This window comes from Bombina bombina, chromosome 1, assembly GCF_027579735.1.
Source record: "Bombina bombina isolate aBomBom1 chromosome 1, aBomBom1.pri, whole genome shotgun sequence".
Lineage (NCBI taxonomy): Eukaryota > Metazoa > Chordata > Amphibia > Anura > Bombinatoridae > Bombina > Bombina bombina.
In genome coordinates this window covers 1,402,908-1,425,857 of record NC_069499.1, presented here as the reverse complement: position 1 = coordinate 1,425,857, position 22,950 = coordinate 1,402,908, and the positions used below count along the sequence as shown (strand labels likewise).

Below are 22,950 nucleotides of genomic sequence, written 5' to 3'. Positions count from 1 at the left end.
CAAACATCCAAATCTAATTTCTCTGCGTCTGACTGCTTGGAGATTGAACGCTTGATTTTGTCAAAACGTGGTTTCTTTCATGTAATTAGCAAGATTCCATGAGCTAGTGACGTATGGGATATACATTCCTACCAGGAGGGGCAAAGTTTCCCAAACCTCAAAATGCCTATAAATACACCCCTCACCACACCCACAATTCAGTTTTACAAACTTTGCCTCCTATGGAGGTGGTGAAGTAAGTTTGTGCTAGATTCTACGTTGATATGCGCTCCGCAGCAAGTTGGAGCCCGGTTTTCCTTTCAGCGTGCAGTGAATGTCAGAGGGATGTGAGGAGAGTATTGCCTATTTGAATGCAGTGATCTCCTTCTACGGGGTCTATTTCATAGGTTCTCTGTTATCGGTCGTAGAGATTCATCTCTTACCTCCCTTTTCAGATCGACAATATACTTTTATTTATATACCATTACCTCTGCTGATTTTCGTTTCAGTACTGGTTTGGCTTTCTACAAACATGTAGATGAGTGTCCTGGGGTAAGTAAATCTTATTTTCTGTGACACTCTAAGCTATGGTTGTGCACTTTATTTATAAAGTTCTAAATATATGTATTCAAACATTTATTTGCCTTGACTCAGAATGTTCAACATTCCTTATTTTCAGACAGTCAGTTTCATATTTGGGATAATGCGTTTGAATCAATCATTTTTTCTTACCTTAAAAATTTGACTTTTTTTCCCTGTGGGCTGTTAGGCTCGCGGGGGCTGAAAATGCTTCATTTTATTGCGTCATTCTTGGCGCAGACTTTTTTGGCGCAAAAAATCTTTTCTGTTTCCGGCGTCATACGTGTCGCCGGAAGTTGCGTCATTTTTTGACGTCCTTTTGCGCCAAAAATGTCGGCGTTCCGGATGCGGCGTCATTTTTGGCGCCAAAAAGCATTTAGGCGCCAGACGATGTGGGCGTATTATTTGGCGCCAAAAAATATGGGCGTCGCTTTTGTCTCCACATTATTTCAGTCTGATTTTTTCTTTGCTTCTGGTTACTAGAAGCTTGTTTATTGGCATTTTTTCCCATTCCTGAAACTGTCATTTAAGGAATTTGATCAATTTTGCTTTATATGTTGTTTTTTCTCTTACATATTGCAAGATGTCTCACGTTGCATCTGAGTCAGAAGATACTTCAGGAAAATCGCTGTCTAGTGCTGGAACTACCAAAGCTAAGGGTATCTGCTGTAAACTTTTGGTAGCTATTCCTCCGGCTGTTGTTTGTATTAATTGTCATGACAAACTTTTTAAAGCAGATAATATTTCCTTTAGTAATGTACCATTGCCTGTTGCAGTTCCCTCAACATCTAAGGTGCAGAATGTTCCTGATAACATAAGAGATTTTGTTTCTGAATCCATCAAGAAGGCTATGTCTGTTATTTCTCCTTCTAGTAAACATAAAAAATCTTTTAAAACTTCTCTCTCTACAGATGAATTTTTAAATGAACATCATCATTCTGATTCTGATGACTCTTCTGGTTCAGAGGATTCTGTCTCAGAGATTGATGCTGATAAATCTTCATATTTATTTAAAATGGAATTTATTCGTTCTTTACTTAATAAAGTACTAATTGCTTTAGAAATAGAGGATTCTGGTCCTCTTGATACTAATTCTAAACGTTTAGATAAGGTGTTTAAATCTCCTGTGGTTATTCCAGAAGTTTTTCCTGTTCCTAATGCTATTTCTGAAGTAATTTCAAGAGAATGGGATAAATTGGGTAATTCATTTACTCCTTCTAAACGTTTTAAGCAATTATATCCTGTGCCGTCTGACAGATTAGAATTTTGGGACAAAATCCCTAAAGTTGATGGGGCTATTTCTACCCTTGCTAAACGTACTACTATTCCTACGTCAGATGGTACTTCGTTTAAAGATCCTTTAGATAGGAAAATTGAGTCCTTTCTAAGAAAAGCTTATCTGTGTTCAGGTAATCTTCTTAGACCTGCTATATCTTTGGCTGATGTTGCTGCTGCTTCAACTTTTTGGTTGGAGACTTTAGCGCAACAAGTAACAGATCATGATTCTCATAATATTATTATTCTTCTTCAGCATGCTAATAATTTTATCTGTGATGCCATTTTTGATATTATCAGAGTTGATGTCAGGTTTATGTCTCTAGCTATTTTAGCTAGAAGAGCTTTATGGCTTAAAACTTGGAATGCTGATATGGCTTCTAAATCAACTCTACTTTCCATTTCTTTCCAGGGTAACAAATTATTTGGTTCTCAGTTGGATTCCATTATCTCAACTGTTACTGGTGGGAAAGGAACTTTTTTACCACAGGATAAAAAATCTAAGGGTAAAAACAGGGCTAATAATCTTTATCGTTCCTTTCGTTTCAACAAAGAACAAAAGCCTGATCCTTCATCCTCAGGAGCAGTTTCAGTTTGGAAACCATCTCCAGTCTGGAATAAATCCAAGCCTTCTAGAAAGGCAAAACCTGCTTCTAAGTCCACATGAAGGTGCAGCCCTCATTCCAGCTCAGCTGGTAGGGGGCAGGTTACGTTTTTTTCAAAGAAATTTGGTTCAATTCTGTTCACAATCTTTGGATTCAGAACATTGTTTCAGAAGGGTACAGAATTGGTTTCAAGATGAGACCTCCTGCAAAGAGATTTTTTCTTTCCCGTGTCCCAGTAAATCCAGTGAAAGCTCAAGCATTTCTGAATTGTGTTTCAGATCTAGAGTTGGCTGGAGTAATTATGCCAGTTCCAGTTCTGGAACAGGGGATGGGGTTTTATTCAAATCTCTTCATTGTACCAAAGAAGGAGAATTCCTTCAGACCAGTTCTGGATCTAAAAATATTGAATCGTTATGTAAGGATACCAACGTTCAAAATGGTAACTGTAAGGACTATCTTGCCTTTTGTTCAGCAAGGGCATTATATGTCCACAATAGATTTACAGGATGCTTATCTGCATATTCCGATTCATCCAGATCATTATCAGTTCCTGAGATTCTCTTTTCTGGACAAGCATTACCAGTTTGTGGCTCTGCCGTTTGGCCTAGCTACAGCTCCAAGAATTTTTACAAAAGTTCTCGGTGCCCTTCTGTCTGTAATCAGAGAACAGGGTATTGTGGTATTTCCTTATTTGGACGATATCTTGGTACTTGCTCAGTCTTTACATTTAGCAGAATCTCATACGAATCGACTTGTGTTGTTTCTTCAAGATCATGGTTGGAGGATCAATTTACCAAAAAGTTAATTGATTCCTCAGACAAGGGTAACTTTTCTGGGTTTCCAGATAGATTCAGTGTCCATGACTCTGTCTTTAACAGACAAGAGGCGTCTAAAATTGATTTCAGCTTGTCGAAACCTTCAGTCACAATCATTCCCTTCGGTAGCCTTATGCATGGAAATTCTAGGTCTTATGACTGCTGCATCGGACGCGATCCCCTTTGCTCGTTTTCACATGCGACCTCTTCAGCTCTGTATGCTGAATCAATGGTGCAGGGATTACACAAAGATATCTCAATTAATATCTTTAAAACCGATTGTACGACACTCTCTAACGTGGTGGACAGATCACCATCGTTTAATTCAGGGGGCTTCTTTTGTGCTTCCGACCTGGACTGTAATTTCAACAGATGCAAGTCTCACAGGTTGGGGAGCTGTGTGGGGATCTCTGACGGCACAAGGAGTTTGGGAATCTCAGGAGGTGAGATTACCGATCAATATTTTGGAACTCCGTGCAATTTTCAGAGCTCTTCAGTCTTGGCCTCTTCTGAAGAGAGAATCGTTCATTTGTTTTCAGACAGACAATGTCACAACTGTGGCATACATCAATCATCAAGGAGGGACTCACAGTCCTCTGGCTATGAAAGAAGTATCTCGAATTCTGGTTTGGGCGGAATCCAGCTCCTGTCTAATCTCTGCGGTTCATATCCCAGGTATAGACAATTGGGAAGCGGATTATCTCAGTCGCCAAACGTTGCATCCGAGCGAATGGTCTCTTCACCCAGAGGTATTTCTTCAGATTGTTCAAATATGGGAGCTTCCAGAAATAGATCTGATGGCGTCTCATCTAAACAAGAAACTTCCCAGGTATCTGTCCAGATCCCGGGATCCTCAGGCGGAAGCAGTGGATGCATTATCACTTCCTTGGAAGTATCATCCTGCTTATATCTTTCTGCCTCTAGTTCTTCTTCCAAGAGTAATCTCCAAGATTCTGAAGGAATGCTAGTTTGTTCTGCTGGTAGCTCCGGCATGGCCTCACAGGTTTTGGTATGCGGATCTTGTCCGGATGGCCTCTTGCCATCCGTGGACTCTTCCGCTACGACCAGACCTTCTGTCGCAAGGTCCTTTTTTCCATCAGGATCTCCAATCCTTAAATTTAAAGGTATGGAGATTGAACGCTTGATTCTTAGTCAAAGAGGTTTCTCTGACTTTGTGATTAATACTATGTTACAGGCTCGTAAATCTGTATCCAGAGAGATATATTATAGAGTCTGGAAGACTTATATTTCTTGGTGTCTTTCTCATCATTTTTCTTGGCATTCTTTTAGAATTCCAAGAATTTTACAGTTTCTTCAGGATGGTTTAGATAAAGGTTTGTCCGCAAGTTCCTTGAAAGGACAAATCTCTGCTCTTTCTGTTCTTTTTCACAGAAAGATTGCTAATCTTCCTGATATTCATTGTTTTGTACAAGCTTTGGTTCGTATAAAACCTGTCATTAAGTCAATTTCTCCTCCTTGGAGTTTGAATTTGGTTCTAGGTGCTCTTCAAGCTCCTCCGTTTGAACCTATGCATTCATTGGACATTAAATTACTTTCTTGGAAAGTTTTGTTCCTTTTGGCAATCTCTTCTGCCAGAAGAGTTTCTGAATTATCTGCTCTTTCTTGTGAGTCTCCTTTTCTGATTTTTCATCAGGATAAGGCAGTGTTGCGAACTTTTTGAATTTTTACCTAAAGTTGTGAATTCCAACAACATTAGTAGAGAAATTGTGGTTCCTTCATTATGTCCTAATCCTAAGAATTCTAAGGAGAAATCGTTACATTCTTTGGATGTTGTTAGAGCTTTGAAATATTTATGTTGAAGCTACTAAGTCTTTCCGAAAGACTTCTAGTTTATTTGTTATCTTTTCCGGTTCTAGAAAAGGCCAGAAAGCTTCTGCCATTTCTTTGGCATCTTGGTTGAAATCTTTAATTCATCTTGCCTATGTTGAGTCGGGTAAAACTCTGCCTCAAAGGATTACAGCTCATTCTACTAGGTCAGTTTCTACTTCCTGGGCGTTTAGGAATAAAGCTTCGATTGATCAGATTTGCAAAGCAGCAACTTGGTCCTCTTTGCATACTTTTACTAAATTCTACCATTTTTATGTATTTTCTTCTTCTGAAGCAGTTTTTGGTAGAAAAGTACTTCAGGCAGCGGTTTCAGTTTGAATCTTCTGCTTATGTTTTTCATTAAACTTTATTTTGGGTGTGGATTATTTTCAGCAGGAATTGGCTGTCTTTATTTTATCCCTCCCTCTCTAGTGACTCTTGCGTGGAAAGATCCACATCTTGGGTAATCATTATCCCATACGTCACTAGCTCATGGACTCTTGCTAATTTCATGAAAGAAAACATAATTTATGTAAGAACTTACCTGATAAATTCATTTCTTTCATATTAACAAGAGTCCATGAGGCCCACCCTTTTTTGTGGTGGTTATGATATTTGTATAAAGCACAATTATTCCAATTCCTTATTTTATATGCTTTCGCACTTTTTTATCACCCCACTTCTTGGCTATTCGTTAAACTGAATTGTGGGTGTGGTGAGGGGTGTATTTATAGGCATTTTGAGGTTTGGGAAACTTTGCCCCTCCTGGTAGGAATGTATATCCCATACGTCACTAGCTCATGGACTCTTGCTAATATGAAAGAAATGAATTTATCAGGTAAGTTCTTACATAAATTATGTTTTTTCCGAGTCGGTCATTGATACCTTAATTCAGGCTCAAAAGCCTGTCACCAGGAAAATCTATCATAAGATATGGTGTAAATATCTTCATTGGTGTGAATCCAAGGGTTACTCATGGAGTAAAGTCAGGATTCCCAGGATATTGTCTTTTCTCCAAGAAGGATTGGAGAAGGGATTGTCAGCTAGTTCCTTAAAGGGACAGATTTCTGCTCTGTCTATTCTTTTGCACAAGCGTCTGGCGGATGTTCCAGACGTTCAGGCGTTTTGTCAGGCTTTAGTTAGAATCAAGCCTGTTTTTAAACCTGTTGCTCCGCCATGGAGTTTAAATTTAGTTCTTAAAGTTCTTCAAGGGGTTCCGTTTGAACCTCTGCATTCCATAGATATCAAGCTTTTATCTTGGAAAGTTCTGTTCTTGGTAGCTATCTCTTCGGCTCGAAGAGTTTCAGAGTTATTTGCCTTGCAGTGTGATTCCCCTTATCTGATCTTCCATGCAGATAAGGTAGTTTTGCATACCAAACCTGAGTTTCTTCCTAAGGTGGTATCCAATAAGAATATCAATCAAGAGATTGTTTTTCCGTCACTGTGTCCTAATCCTTCTTCAAAGAAGGAACGTCTATTACACAATCTTGACGTGATTCGTGCTTTAAAGTTTTATTTTCAAGCTACTAAAGATTTTCGTGAAACATCTGCATTGTTTGTTGTCTACTCTGGACAGAGGAAAGGCCAAAAGGCTTCAGCAATTTCTCTTTCTTTTTGGTTAAGAAGTATAATCCGCTTGGCTTATGAGACTGCTGGCCAGCAGCCTCCTGAAAGAATTACAGCTCATTCCACTAGAGCGGTGGCTTCCACATGGGCCTTTAAAAATGAGGCTTCTGTTGAACAGATTTGTAAGGCGGCGACTTGGTCTTTGCTTCATACTTTTTCTAAATTCTACAAATTTGATACTTTTGCTTCTTCGGAGGCTATTTTTGGGAGAAAGGTCTTACAGGCAGTGGTGCCTTCCGTTTAAGCGCCTGCCTTGTCCCTCCCTTCATCCGTGTCCTATAGCTTTGGTATTGGTATCCCAAAAGTAATGGATGAATCCGTGAACTGGATACACCTTTACAAGAGAAAACAAAATTTATGCTTACCTGATAAATTTATTTCTCTTGTGGTGTATCCAGTCGACAGCCCACCCTGCCTTTTTAAGGCAGGTGTTTTTTAATTTTTAAACTACAGTCACCACTGCACCCTATAGTTTCTCCTTTAACTTGCTTCTCTTCGGTCGAATGACTGGGAGGTGGCAGTTAGGGGAGGAGCTATATAGACAGCTCTGCTGTGGGTGATCCTCTTGCAGCTTCCTGTTGGGAAGGAGAATATCCCACAAGTAATGGATGAATCCGTGGACTGGATACACCACAAGAGAAATAAATTTTTCAGGTAAGCATAAATTTTGTTCTTTCAGAGATCAGGTTGCCTAACCACACCCTCCTGGGCGGGCTAAGAAACCCCCCTGTCTTTATGACCTTCAATAGACTAATTTCTTGCCTGAAATTATGCAATCCATTATGATTCCTGCTAGGTAACTCAATTTCTATATTTACATATCGGGAATCTCCTAGTTTCATTGAGAGAATCGGTTTGATATCAAATATGCCATAGGTTGTCATATTTACCTTCATTTAAGGTTATAACATTTTTAACACACATATGTACATAATATACCAATGTCCTTTCAGTGACCTGGTCAGTTTTTGTGATGAAGGGCCTGTTTTGCATCATGCATTCTATTGACAGCCTAAGCCATAAACTTTAGCCTGTGTATCTCTGGGACTAAGAGCTTGAGTGGCTTTGACTCAATGCATACACAATAACATTTGGTGGAGCTATTTAGGAGGCTCCTGGCAGTTCAAAGAAAACACAAATCACAATACTTCTTGAAAAACAAATAACTGTTTTGAGTTCAAGCTACACAGAATGAACCCCTTCTTATCTAAATCCTGAGGTTTTCGTGACATTCCTGTTTGTACTAAATCTAATATAGTTCCTGTTTGTACTAAATCTAATATAGGTCCTGTTTGTACTAAATGTAATATAGTTCCTGCTTGTACTAAATCTAATATAGTTCCTGCTTGTACTAAATCTAATATATTTCCTGTTTGTACTAAATCTAATATAGGTCCTGTTTGTACTAAATCTTATATAGTTCCTGTTTGTACTAAATGTAATATAGGTCCTGTTTGTACTAAATCTAATATAGGTCCTGTTTGTACTAAATCTAATATAGTTCCTGTGTGTACTAAATCTAATATAGGTCCTGTTTGTACTAAATCTAATATAGTTCCTGCTTGTACTAAATCTAATATAGTTCCTGCTTGTACTAAATCTAATATAGTTCCTGTTTGTACTAAATCTAATATAGGTCCTGTTTGTACTAAATCTAATATAGGTCCTGTTTGTACTAAATCTAATATAGGTCCTGTTTGTACTAAATCTAATATAGTTCCTGTTTGTACTAAATCTAATATAGTTCCTGTGTGTACTAAATCTAATATAAGTCCTGTTTGTACTAAATCTAATATAGGTCCTGTCTGTACTAAATCTAATATAGGTCCTGTCTGTACTAAATCTAATATAGGTTCTGTTTGTACTAAATCTAATATAGGTCCTGTCTGTACAAAATCTAATATAGGTCCTGTGTGTACTAAATGTAATATAGTTCCTGTTTGTACTAAATCTAATATAGGTCCTGTTTGTACTAAATCTAATATAGGTCCTGTTTGTACTAAATCTAATATAGGTCCTGTTTGTACTAAATCTAATATAGGTCCTGTTTGTACTAAATCTAATATAGGTCCTGTTTGTACTAAATCTAATATAGATCCTTTTCTAATTAGCAACAGGTACTTCTCAGACTACATCAGGCATATTAAAGGGACATGAAACCTAAAAAAATTCTTTCATGATTTAGATAGATTATACAATTTTAAATAAGTTTCCAATGTACTTCTGTTATCAAATTTGCTTTGTTCTCATGTTATCCTTTGTTGAAGAGATACCTAGGTAGGTAGCGTGCACATGCCTGAAGCACTACATGACAGGAAATAGTGCTGCCATGTAGTGCTCTTGGTAATGTATAACATTGGTGCAAAACTTCTGCCATAGAATGCTGCAGACACGTGTACACTCCTGAACTTACTATCCTGTTTTTTAACAAAGAATAACAGGAAAACATAATTTGACAATGGATGTACAATGTAAAGTTAACATTAAATATGTCCCTTTAAAGTCCCCCACTACTATAACCTTGCCCTTCATGGTAATTAATAACTGACCTGATGCTTCATCCTATAATAGTTGCCTATATACTACCCCTATTCTAGACACCTGTTTCCCTTCAGTTTTGATAGTTACCCAAACACTTTCTACATTGTCATTGGTTTCTACAATTGCAGTAACTTAAATATATTCTTTCACGTACAGAGCAACTCCCTCACTCCTTTTTCTCTCCTTTTTTTAAACAAAATGTAACCGGGTATGACTTGTTCCCAGTCTTGGAAGTCATTGTCCCATGTCTCTAACTACCAAATCCAACTTATCTTGAATCATTATTGCAGTTAGTTCAGGTCATTTATTTACTAAACTGCGAGCATTTGTGCACATTGCACAGATAACATTTCCAGAATTCTCAAATTCTCTTTTGCAAGGTCAATACATCCCCTGCTTACATTATTCAAAGTCTTACTCCTAAAAGCAAACGTTGGTTAACGGTTTTGTCATGCTCTGGGGCACCAATGGGTATGTGAATAATGTCCTCCTTTTCTAGTTTAAATTGCCACTAATAAAGTTTTTCAATTCTTTACTCAGAACTCCTGTCCCTTTAATACCCGGATGCAAACCATTCCTCTTATACAAACTCATATCATCCTCTCTCCCAGCACCAAGGGTTAAATTCTGTTATCCACTACATTCTTCCTACTACCTGCCCATATATAGATAAAACAGCAGAAAAAAACACAAATGCTGCCACATGATCTTAACCATTTCCTCCGTTTGCATCGCAACCACAACATTGCTAGCCAGATCATTTGTACCTAGGTGAACAATAACATCTAAATGGAGTCACCTATTAACCTATCTGAGCTATGCAATTGCAAAATTAAAATCTATTTCACTTGTGAATATTATCTATCTTGCTTGTGAATATTCTGCTCCCTAATGAAATAACTCTTGATGAGGAAATCCTTATTGTACTTAGCTCTGCTAATATTAGCTCACCTGGGATCTAATACATATCCCTTTAAATAGATCCTAGAAATATAGGGTGGGGTTCTTTCCTAATTGCCTACCAATATAAAACACTCAATTGTCCAAATACAAAAGCCCCTATTGTAAAAAAATGCTAAGTGACTTTATCTTTCAACAATTGCAGAATTAAAATCTTTCACAAGAAGAATGCTCCCTAATGAAATAGCTCTTGCACTTAAAGGGACAGTCAACCCAAATTTTCAAATAGGTAATTCCTATAAAGTTGCTAACGATTTTTAGTTTGCACTGTAGCCTAATTTATTAGCCTAAATCGTTTATAAGCATTACTACTTACTTGTTTCTTACTTGCTGTTTAAAATGCCCGCCTGCCCCCTCCCATATTTCGTCGTAATGATCGTCAGGTTGTTCAGTGTCCAGCTCTAACTCGGCTAATTCTCGTTATTCCACACTCCTGTGTTTTTGCGCATGCGCATTGGCGTCTGGGTTGACTGTCCCTTTAACTGGAAACGAATTTGCTTTTACATTAAGAGTCCAAAGGAATGTCATTCCCTCGTGTCACTTGCATATGGGGTGCGCGGTGACCAATCAGAGGTCTTTTCGGGTAAATGAGGGCGCGGCTGGGCGCAGTCCGGGGCTGGTATTGGTTTGGCTGTTCCCAGCTACTGTGTGGCTGTACGGGAGTCAGTGGGAGTAGTGGGCTGCGGGGCAAGCAGGAGAAGTGCGGCACCGGGCGGGCGGGCTGCCTGCTGGTGCATCGCGGCTCTCTGTAGTGGTCCTGACTATTGTGCGCTACTGGAAAAGACTAGCAGCCATTACATGTGCTGCCCAGGGGCAGGGTGTATGCTCTGAGCTTATAATAGGGGACTCCTGTGTCTGCCTCTGGCTACCTTGTGCTGCGATCGGACAAGAAGTCTAATATATCCCACACTTGTGAGCAAACTGATGTAATGCTCAGTAGTTATACTCATAATTATGCTGTTATTACACCGTCTACCAGACATGGGACTCCTGTGTCTGCCTCTGACTACCTTGTGCTGCGATCGGACAAGAAGTCTAATATATCCCACACTTGTGAGCAAGCTGATGTAATGCTCAGTAGTTATACTCATAATTATGCTGTTATTACACCGTCTACCAGACAGGGGACTCCTGTGTCTGCCTCTGACTACCTTGTGCTGCGATCGGACAAGAAGTCTAATATATCCCACACTTGTGAGCAAGCTGATGTAATGCTCAGTAGTTATCCTCATAATTATGCTGTTATTACACCAAGTCTACCAGACAGGGGACTCCTGTGTCTGCCTCTGACTACCTTGTGCTGCGATCGGACAAGAAGTCTAATATATCCCACACTTGTGAGCAAACTGATGTAATGCTCAGTAGTTATCCTCATAATTATGCTGTTATTACACCGTCTACCAGACATGGGACTCCTGTGTCTGCCTCTGACTACCTTGTGCTGCGATCGGACAAGAAGTCTAATATATCCCACACTTGTGAGCAAGCTGATGTAATGCTCAGTAGTTATACTCATAATTATGCTGTTATTACACCAAGTCTACCAGACAGGGGACTCCTGTGTCTGCCTCTGACTACCTTGTGCTGCGATCGGACAAGAAGTCTAATATATCCCACACTTGTGAGCAAGCTGATGTAATACTCAATAGTTATCCTCATAATTATGCTGTTATTACACCAAGTCTACCAGACATGGGACTCCTGTGTCTGCCTCTGACTACCTTGTGCTGCGATCGGACAAGAAGTCTAATATATCCCACACTTGTGAGCAAACTGATGTAATGCTCAGTAGTTATACTCATAATTATGCTGTTATTACACCAAGTCTACCAGACATGGGACTCCTGTGTCTGCCTCTGACTACCTTGTGCTGCGATCGGACAAGAAGTCTAATATATCCCACACTTGTGAGCAAACTGATGTAATGCTCAGTAGTTATCCTCATAATTATGCTGTTATTACACCAAGTCTACCAGACAGGGGACTCCTGTGTCTGCCTCTGACTACCTTGTGCTGCGATCGGACAAGAAGTCTAATATATCCCACACTTGTGAGCAAGCTGATGTAATGCTCAGTAGTTATCCTCATAATTATGCTGTTATTACACCGTCTACCAGACAGGGGACTCCTGTGTTCAAATTTTGAAAATGAAATTTCAAAAAAATAAAGGGTGTGCAACTTTCATGATGTGCAACATTCCCCATCCCCCCACGACCAAGAATATACAATCATTATAGTTGTGACATGATTCTTTCAAAAGTTATTGCTATTTGAAGAGGTGAATGTCGAATCTCCAATATGAAACCAACTTCACTGCAGTGTGTCTGCCTCTGGCTACCTTGTACTACGCTGTTGGGCAAGCTGTCTATGTGCCAGAGAGAGCCAATGCAAACTTGTACTAAATACAATAAATAGTACTGAATGGGTAGCAAACGCAGGTTGACTGTAGATGTGTTTAGTTTGTGTGTGCCAAATTTAGGGCTTGGGTTTATGTGACAGGTGGTTATCCTTGGTACTAAGTTAAAACAACTGAGTGGGAGAAATGTACAGCTAGGTGAAGCAGTAATGCACCACTGATAACTACTGAGCATTACATCAGCTTGCTCACAAGTGTGGGATATATTAGACTTCTTGTCCGATCGCAGCACAAGGTAGCCAGAGGCAGACACAGGAGTCCCATGTCTGACCCGAGCCTGCAGCTATATAAACACAATTGAAACACACAAATGCAGAAGCTGCACGTTGTAAATCAAACCACTGATTCGGTACAAAAGATTTAGCTCATACGACAAGTAAACATCATATAGCTTGTATCGTGTATTAAATGAAACAGTACCGTACCAAATATAGCATATGGTCAGTGAAAGTAATCAGCCTGTAATCACTGAGGATAGAGTCATACAGTAATCGAGTGTTGGTAGTGATAAAGTTCAATTTTGCAATGGTTCCAGTATGTAAACTGCAGATTAGAAGTAAAGCTAGTATATTCTCACCACTCTTGCCGCTTTTAGACCTCTCCCCCGGGCCGTCCCATTAACAGGTGTGGATCCACTCCTCCGATATCCAAAAGCGAAAGCTCAAATAAGCAATAGAGATTACCCATCATAGGACTGAATACAACCTCAGGGCTTCGTGCAGGTAAAAGAAGACTTTATTGTAGGAACATTCACAGGGTGTTTAACAGACTCAGGGGTACACTGAGAACAATAACAAACGTCCGACGCGTTTCCTGCCTGGAGGCACTTCGTCAGGGACTTAACTTGTAAATACAACAAACAATTTAAAAAGGCTTACCTGCCTACGTCACAATGAGAGCACCTGTGCATTACAATTAAAGGGGCAGTTACTACTGTTTATGGGAACAGATTGTTACTGGGCTGAAACAGAACCCTTTAAAAAGGTTAATATGTTTTTACGGTGTTTAGTCTTTTGTATTGTATTTTTAAAGTGACTTATTGATACAAGATTCATACACATTGAATACTTTAAATCCAATCATGACTTACACTTAACCTTTTTAAAGGGTTCTGTTTCAGCCCAGTAACAATCTGTTCCCATAAACAGTAGTAACTGCCCCTTTAGTTGTAATGCACAGGTGCTCTCATTGTGACGTAGGCAGGTAAGCCTTTTTAAGTTGTTGGTTGTATTTACAAGTTAAGTCCCTGACGAAGTGCCTCCGGGAAGGAAACGCGTCGGACGTTTGTTATTGTTCTCAGTGTACCCCTGAGTCTGTTAAACACCCTGTGAATGTTCCTACAATAAAGTCTTCTTTTACCTGCACGAAGCCCTGCGGTTGTATTCAGTCCTATGACGGGTAATCTCTATTGCTATATAAACACATCAGTGAGCACACGCGTGGGGTCATATCACCTAGAAGCACAGGGGTACATGAGGACACAGCCCCTGATTTCCACTAATGAAAGCCCCATTATAAGCCCAGAGCATACACCCTGCCCCTGGGAAGCAGATGTTATGGCTGCTAGTCTTTTCTAGTAGTGCACGATAGTCAGGACCACTACAGAGAGCCGCGATGCACCAGCAGGCAGCCCGCCCGCCCGGTGCCGCACTCCAAACCAATACCAGCCCCGGACTGCGCCCAGCCGTGCCCTCATTTACCCGAAAGACCTCTGATTGGTCACCGCACACCCCATATGCAAATGAGAAGAGTGGGAATGACATACCTTCGGACTCTTACTATAAAAGCAAATTAATTCCAGTTAAAGGGACAGTCAACCCAGACGCCAATGCGCATGCGCAAAAACATAATTTATGCTTACCTGATAAATTCCTTTCTCCTGTAGTGTAGTCAGTCCACGGATCATCCATTACTTATGGGATATTAACTCCTCCCCAACAGGAAGTGCAAGAGGATCACCCAAGCAGAGCTGCTATATAGCTCCTCCCCTCTACGTCACACCCAGTCATTCGACCGAAAACCAAACGAGAAAGGAGAAAACTATAGGGTGCAGTGGTGACTGGAGTATAATTTAAAATTTGGACCTGCCATAAAAAACAGGGCGGGCCGTGGACTGACTACACTACAGGAGAAAGGAATTTATCAGGTAAGCATAAATTATGTTTTCTCCTGTTAAGTGTAGTCAGTCCACGGGTCATCCATTACTTATGGGATACCAATACCAAAGCTAAAGTACACGGATGACGGGAGGGACAGGCAGGATCTTTATACGGAAGGAACCACTGCCTGAAGAACCTTTCTCCCAAAAACAGCCTCCGAAGAAGCAAAAGTGTCAAATTTGTAAAATTTGGAAAAAGTATGAAGAGAAGACCAAGTTGCAGCCTTGCAAATCTGTTCAACAGAGGCCTCATTCTTAAAGGCCCAAGTGGAAGCCACAGCTCTAGTAGAATGAGCTGTAATCCTTTCAGGAGGTTGCTGTCCAGCAGTCTCATAGGCTAAACGTATTATGCTACGAAGCCAAAAGGATAGAGAGGTAGAAGATGCTTTTTGACCTCTCCTCTGTCCAGAATAAACGACAAACAGGGAAGAAGTTTGTCGAAAATCCTTAGTTGCCTTTAAGTAGAACTTCAGGGCACGGACTACGTCTAGATTGTGCAGAAGTCGTTCCTTCTTTGAAGAAGGGTTAGGGCACAATGATGGAACAACAATCTCTTGATTGATATTCTTGTTAGTGACTACCTTAGGTAAGAACCCAGGTTTAGTACGCAGAACTACCTTATCTGAATGAAAAATCAGATAAGGAGAATCACAATGTAAGGCTGATAACTCAGAGACTCTACGAGCCGAGGAAATAGCCATTAAAAACAGAACTTTCCAAGATAACAGCTTGATATCAATGGAATGAAGGGGTTCAAACGGAACACCCTGTAAAACGTTAAGAACTAAGTTTAAGCTCCACGGTGGAGCTACAGTCTTAAACACAGGCTTAATCCTAGCCAAAGCCTGACAAAAAGCCTGAACGTCTGGGACTTCTGACAGACGTTTGTGTAAAAGGATGGACAGAGCTGAGATCTGTCCCTTTAAAGAACTTGCAGATAAACCCTTTTCTAAACCTTCTTGTAGAAAAGACAATATCCTAGGAATCCTAACCTTACTCCATGAGTAACTCTTGGATTTGCACCAGTGTAAGTATTTACGCCATATCTTATGGTAAATTTTCCTGGTAACAGGTTTCCTAGCCTGTATTAAGGTATCAATTACTGACTCCGAAAATCCACGCTTTGATAAAATCAAGCGTTCAATTTCCATGCAGTCAGCTTCAGAGAAATTAGATTTTGATGTTTGAAAGGACCCTGAATTAGAAGGTCCTGTCTCAGAGGCAGAGACCAAGGTGGACAGGATGACATGTCCACTAGATCTGCATACCAGGTCCTGCGTGGCCACGCAGGCGCTATTAGAATCACCGATGCTTTCTCCTGTTTGATCCTGGCAATCAAACGAGGAAGCATCGGGAAGGGTGGAAACACATAAGCCATCCTGAAGGTCCAAGGTGCTGTCAAAGCATCTATCAGGACCGCTCCCGGGTCCCTGGACCTGGACCCGTAACAAGGAAGCTTGGCGTTCTGGCGAGACGCCATGAGATCCATATCTGGTTTGCCCCAACGTCGAAGTATTTGGGCAAAGACCTCCGGATGAAGTTCCCACTCCCCCGGATGAAAAGTCTGGCGACTTAGGAAATCCGCCTCCCAGTTCTCCACTCCTGGGATGTGGATCGCTGACAGGTGGCAATAGTGAGACTCTGCCCAGCGAATTATCTTTGATACTTCCATCATCGCTAGGGAACTTCTTGTCCCTCCCTGATGGTTGATGTAAGCCACAGTCGTGATGTTGTCCGACTGAAACCTGATGAACCTCAGAGTTGCTAACTGAGGCCAAGCCAGAAGGGCATTGAGAACTGCTCTCAATTCCAGAATGTTTATTGGAAGGAGACTCTCCTCTTGAGTCCATGATCCCTGAGCCTTCTGGGAATTCCAGACAGCGCCCCAACCTAGTAGGCTGGCGTCTGTTGTTACAATTGTCCAGTCTGGCCTGCTGAAGGGCATCCCCCTGGACAGATGTGGCCGAGAAAGCCACCATAGAAGAGAATCTCTGGTCTCTTGATCCAGATTCAGCGTAGGGGACAAATCTGAGTAATCCCCATTCCACTGACTTAGCATGCACAATTGTAGCGGTCTGAGATGCAGGCGTGCAAAAGGAACTATGTCCATTGCCGCTACCATTAAGCCGATTACCTCCATGCATTGAGCCACTGACGGGTGTTGAATGGAATGAAGGACACGGCAAGCATTTAGAAGCTTTGTTAACCTGTCCTCTGTCAGGTAAATTTTCATTTCTACAGAATCTATAAGAGTCCCCAAGAAGGGAACTCTTGTGAGTGGTAAGAGAGAACTCTTTTCTTTGTTCACTTTCCACCCATGCGACCTTAGAAATGCCAGTACTAACTCTGTATGAGACTTGGCAGTTTGGAAGCTTGACGCTTGTATCAGAATGTCGTCTAGGTACGGAGCTACCGAAATTCCTCGCGGTCTTAGTACCGCCAGAAGAGAGCCCAGAACCTTTGTAAAGATTCTTGGAGCCGTAGCCAACCCGAAGGGAAGAGCTACAAGCTGGTAATGCCTGTCTAGGAAGGCAAACCTTAGATACCGGTAATGTTCTTTGTGAATCGGTATGTGAAGGTAAGCATCCTTTAAATCCACTGTGGTCATGTACTGACCTCTGTGGATCATGGGTAAGATTGTCCGAATAGTTTCCATTTTGAACGATGGAACTCTTAGGAATTTGTTTAGGATCTTTAAATCCAATATTGGTCTGAAGGTTCCCTCTTCTTTTTTGGGAACCACAAACAGATTTGAGTAAAACCCTTGTCCGTGTTCCGACCGCGGAACTGGGTGGATCACTCCCATTAGTAAAAGGTCTTGTACACAGCGTAGAAACGCCTCTTTCTTTATCTGGTTTGGTGACAACCTTGAAAGGTGAAATCTCCCTTGTGGAGGAGAAGCTTTGAAGTCCAGAAGATATCCCTGAGATATGATCTCCAACGCCCAGGGATCCTGGACATCTCTTGCCCAAGCCTGGGCGAAGAGAGAGAGTCTGCCCCCCACTAGATCCGTTTCCGGATCGGGGGCCCTCACTTCATGCTGTCTTGGGGGCAGCAGCAGGTTTTCTGGCCTGCTTGCCCTTGTTCCAGGTCTGGTTAGGTTTCCAGCCTTGTCTGTAGCGAGCAACAGCTCCTTCCTGTTTTGGAGCAGAGGAAGTTGATGCTGCTCCTGCCTTGAAGTTACGAAAGGCACGAAAATTAGACTGTCTAGCCCTAGGTTTGGCTCTGTCTTGAGGCAGGGCATGGCCTTTACCTCCCGTAATATCAGCGATAATTTCTTTCAAACCGGGCCCGAATAAAGTCTGCCCCTTGAAAGGTATGTTAAGTAATTTAGATTTAGAAGTTACATCAGCTGACCAGGATTTTAGCCACAGCGCTCTGCGTGCCTGAATGGCGAATCCGGAATTCTTAGCCGTAAGTTTAGTTAAATGTACTACGGCATCAGAAATAAATGAATTAGCTAGCTTAAGGGTTTTAAGCTTGTGTGTAATCTCATCTAATGGCGCTGAGTCAAGGGTCTCTTCCAGAGACTCAAACCAAAATGCTGCCGCAGCCGTGACAGGCGCAATGCATGCAAGGGATTGCAATATAAAACCTTGTTGAACAAACATTTTCTTAAGGTAACCCTCTAACTTTTTATCCATTGGATCTGAAAAGGCACAGCTATCCTCCACCGGGATAGTGGTACGCTTAGCTAAAGTAGAAACTGCTCCCTCCACCTTAGGGACCGTTTGCCATAAGTCCCGTGTGGTGGCGTCTATTGGAAACATTTTTCTGAATATAGGAGGGGGTGAGAAAGGCACACCGGGTCTATCCCACTCCTTAGTAACAATTTCAGTAAGTCTCTTAGGTATAGGAAAAACGTCAGTACTCGTCGGTACCGCAAAATATTTATCCAACCTACACATTTTCTCTGGGATTGCAACTGTGTAACAATCATTCAGAGCCGCTAACACCTCCCCTAGTAATACACAGAGGTTTTCCAGCTTAAACTTAAAATTTGAAATGTCTGAATCCAGTTTATTTGGATCAGATCCGTCACCCGCAGAATGAAGCTCTCCGTCCTCATGCTCTGCAAATTGTGACGCAGTATCAGACATGGCCCTAGCATTATCAGCGCACTCTGTTCTCACCCCAGAGTGATCTCGTTTACCCCTAAGTTCTGGCAATTTAGACAAAACTTCAGTCATAACATTAGCCATGTCTTGTAGAGTGATTTGTAATGGCCGCCCTGATGTACTTGGCGTTACAATATCACGCACCTCCTGAGCGGGAGATGCAGGTACTGACACGTGAGGCAAGTTAGTCGGCATAACTTCCCCCTCGTTGTCTGGTGAATGTTGCTTAACATGTACAGATTGACTTTTATTTAAAGTAGCATCAATGCAATTAGTACATAAATTTCTATTGGGCTCCACCTTGGCTTTTGAACATATTGCACAAAGAGATTCCTCTGTGTCAGACATGTTTAAACAAACTAGCAATTAGACTAGCAAGCTTGGAAATACTTTTCAACTAAATTTACAAGCAATATGCAAAACGTTACTGTGCCTTTAAGAAGCACACAAAAACTGTCACAGTTGAATAACAATGAACCGGATTAGTTATAGAAACCAAATTTTCCAGTAAAAGCATAAATTTAGCAAAGGATTGCACTCATTAGCAATGGATGATTAACCCTTAATATCAGAAAAAACGGATAACAATTGAAAATATAAGCGTTTTTATCACAGTCAAAGCACAGTCTCACAGGTCTGCTGTGAGTGATTACCTCCCTCAAAACTAGTTTTGAAGACCCCTGAGCTCTGTGTAGACGTCCTGGATCATGCAGGGAGAAAAAGGCAGACTGTGACTGAATTTCTGATGCGTAGTAAAAGCGCCAAAATAGGCCCCTCCCACTCACAATACAACAGAGAGGGAAGCTCAGTAAACTGTTTTAATTTAAAACCAACGACAGCCATGTGGAAAATAACGCCCAAAACAATTTTTCACCAAGTACCTCAGATAATTAAACGATTTAACATGCCAGCAAACGTTTAAAATCTAATTTATGAAATGACATTAAAAGCCTGCTGCTAGTCGCTCACACTGCAAGTTAGGCTAAAAGTTATATGCATACAGTATTTTCCCAGTGAAGTGCCATTCCCCAGAAATACTTAAGTGTAAACATACGTACATATCAGCCTGATACCAGTTGCTACTACTGCATTTAAGGCTGTACTTACATTATATCGGTATTAGCAGTATTTTCTCAGTCAATTCCATTCCTTAGAAAATAATATACTGCAACATACCTCTTTGCAGGTGAACCTGCCTGCTGTCCCCTGATCTGAAGTTACCTCACTCCTCAGAATGGCCGAGAACAGCAAATGGATCTTAGTTGCGTCCGCTAAGATCATACACAAAACTCAGGTAGATTCTTCTTCAAATTCTGCCTGAGAAGAAAACAACACATTCCGGTGCCGTTTAAAATAACAAACTTTTGATTGAAGATATAAAAACTAAGTTTAATCACCACAGTCCTCTCACACATCCTATCTATTAGTTGGGTGCAAGAGAATGACTGGGTGTGACGTAGAGGGGAGGAGCTATATAGCAGCTCTGCTTGGGTGATCCTCTTGCACTTCCTGTTGGGGAGGAGTTAATATCCCATAAGTAATGGATGACCCGTGGACTGACTACACTTAACAGGAGAAAAACACAGGAGCGTGGAATAACGAGAGTTAGAGCTGGACACTGAACAACCTAACGATCATGATGACGAAATATGGGAGGGGGCAGGCGGGCATTTTAAACAGCAAGTAAGAAACAAGTAAGTAGTAACGCTTATAAACGATTTAGGCTAATAAATTAGGCTACAGTGCAAACTAAAAATCGTTAGCAACTCTATAGGAATTACCTATTTGAAAATTTGGGTTGACTGTCCCTTTAATGCAATCCTTATTTAGACGAGATCCTAGCTGCGCTAATTCATTTATCAGGTAAGCATAAATGTGTTCTTGTTCTAAAGATAATGGTAGTCTTGTTACACTGAACATTATGCTACCTCTTCTGCTTTTCTACTTTGCATCATCACCAATACCTGTTGTAGCATGAAATAGGAGATTTACAGTTTAGCAGGTGTTTATTCTGAAATTTGATTGGCCTATCCAGCCTGTCCACCTTCCAATCTGTCTCCAGATGTCATGTGTTTCAAAAAGGATATTCAATCCAGTCCTTAAAAAGCTGCTTGCTACTTATTAATGAAAGCTCTTTACTTGAACTCAAATAGTATAAGCAAAAGGAACATGCATGAGATTCACAAATTCTCACCAATTTTTGGTCGCTGGAAACAAGTTGGACATACCAATATCACACACTATCAAACCCTTGATTCTAATGCTGAAACACATATGGTATGAGCATTGGGTTATTTTCTAAGGACTAAGACAGAAACTTTACTTGCATTTTCAGATATAAACATTATGTTCAAGATCTGGCAGAGAACAGTCTTCCTGGGAGCAGTGACACCCCAGGATTGTCACGTGAGTACCCCTTGTGCATATGTGTGTGTTTATTATCTTTTATTATTATAATTTCTTTGTTTTAAAAAAATACTGTCTTATTCCATAGTGCTGGATTATGTATATTCTGCTTCAAGGTGCAGAGAACTCCTGTTCCAAGCAGCTTTGCCGTTGGGTCAATCTGGAGCAGTGGTCTTTACTAGAAGGTTCCCAAACCCCAAGAGCTCTATAAAGTTCATCCTACCTCACAGTTACCTCAGTCTTTACTTTGGCTTCGCTGGAGGTGGTTGAAGAATGAAGATGTGCATTTGATTCTTCAGAGAAAGGGGTTCTCAGTCTATATTAAGGCCTGGTTTCCCTTAGAGTACAGTGCTAGTTAGAGGGATGTATATGGTTTGTGACTCATTCTTAGCCTTATGAGAGATCTGATACAGAACCTCCATAATTGGTTGCAGGGACTTGTCTTTTGCCTCCTCCTATGGATCTACAATATACTGTACTCTGCTGATATGTTTCACTACTGGTTGTTTGCTGGTAGATGAGTGCCTATTCGTAAGTATTATTCTGTCATTTAGACATATTTATTAATTAATATAGCCCTGGGACAGAATCTCTATTTTATTCCGCTTGCTTTTTTTTTACCCACATCTGGTATTTTGGCACAATTCTTTTAAATTTTGCGCATCAGGGTAGCGAATAGTGCACGTCGGCTCGCTCTGTATTGTTAATTTTCGTGATTTTGTTTACGCACGTCGGGCTAGCACGTGTGTGTTTCTGTCTCGCACACATCAGGTTTGTCGTGCTAATCCCCTTCTTAACTGTCAGTTTTTTTTGTGTGCATTATTCTATTCCACTGAGCATTTTCTGACCTTCAGATTTGATGTTCTTTTGTCTCCTTTGTTTTGCAATTCTGCTTAGCATGCCTTATACTTGTGAGTCCCTTTAGGAGGGGGTAAGTTTTTTCCATTCCACAAAAGCTTTTTTTTATGGGGATATAATGATTTTTGCTTTGCTTTGCTTAATGGATTCTGGACCTTAGAAGCTGAGTCCCCTGAACACCGTACTGCTGTTATTAAGTGTGTTTATTGTAAAAAAAGCTAATGTTATCCCTCCAGCTTATTTATGTGACTCATGTTTATCTGTGTTGATGCATTCAGACCAACCTAATGCTGCTTCTATGGGTGTCACTGCTCCCTCTGTCTGTTCTTTTCAGGAGAGTGCTTCAGTTGCATCACCTGGAGAGAAAGACTTCATCAAATCTGCTATCTCTGAGTGTGCTGGCTGCTTTCCCGCCTTCAAGTGTAAAAGGCCAGTCCAGATTTTACCTTCTTCTAGTAATATGTCCCCTTAAAGGGACAGTATACACACACAAAAAAAATATGGGCTAATTTAATAAAACCTTTGAAGTATACAAAGTTTGCAATTGACATGCATTAGTTATTTTGCTTCTAAACAGTTAAAAATGAGGAATCACTTGCAGTGTTTTCACTGAATATGGAGACAATTGTCCTTCATAATAGTTAGAGAGTTTCTACCTCACTCCCTAACTAGTGTGTTTACTGACAGCCGTCCTGCTGGAGCTATCCTTGTGATGAAGTTTGCACATAACACTGCACAAAGCATAAAACAGCAGTGCAGGAGGATTTTTTTTTTTATTTAAGGGATA

The 22,950-nt window shown here is 40.8% G+C and overlaps 1 protein-coding gene across 1 annotated transcript in view; it reads left to right on the top strand.

Annotated features, from left to right (window-relative positions):
* Positions 1-22,950, top strand: part of ARHGEF39 (Rho guanine nucleotide exchange factor 39) — a 619,672-nt gene that overhangs the window by 365,290 nt on the left and 231,432 nt on the right. Inside the window, exon 6 of the mRNA XM_053696961.1 lies at positions 21,235-21,305. Coding sequence (XP_053552936.1) covers positions 21,235-21,305 — 71 coding nt within the window. The remainder of the gene's footprint in view (positions 1-21,234; positions 21,306-22,950) is intronic.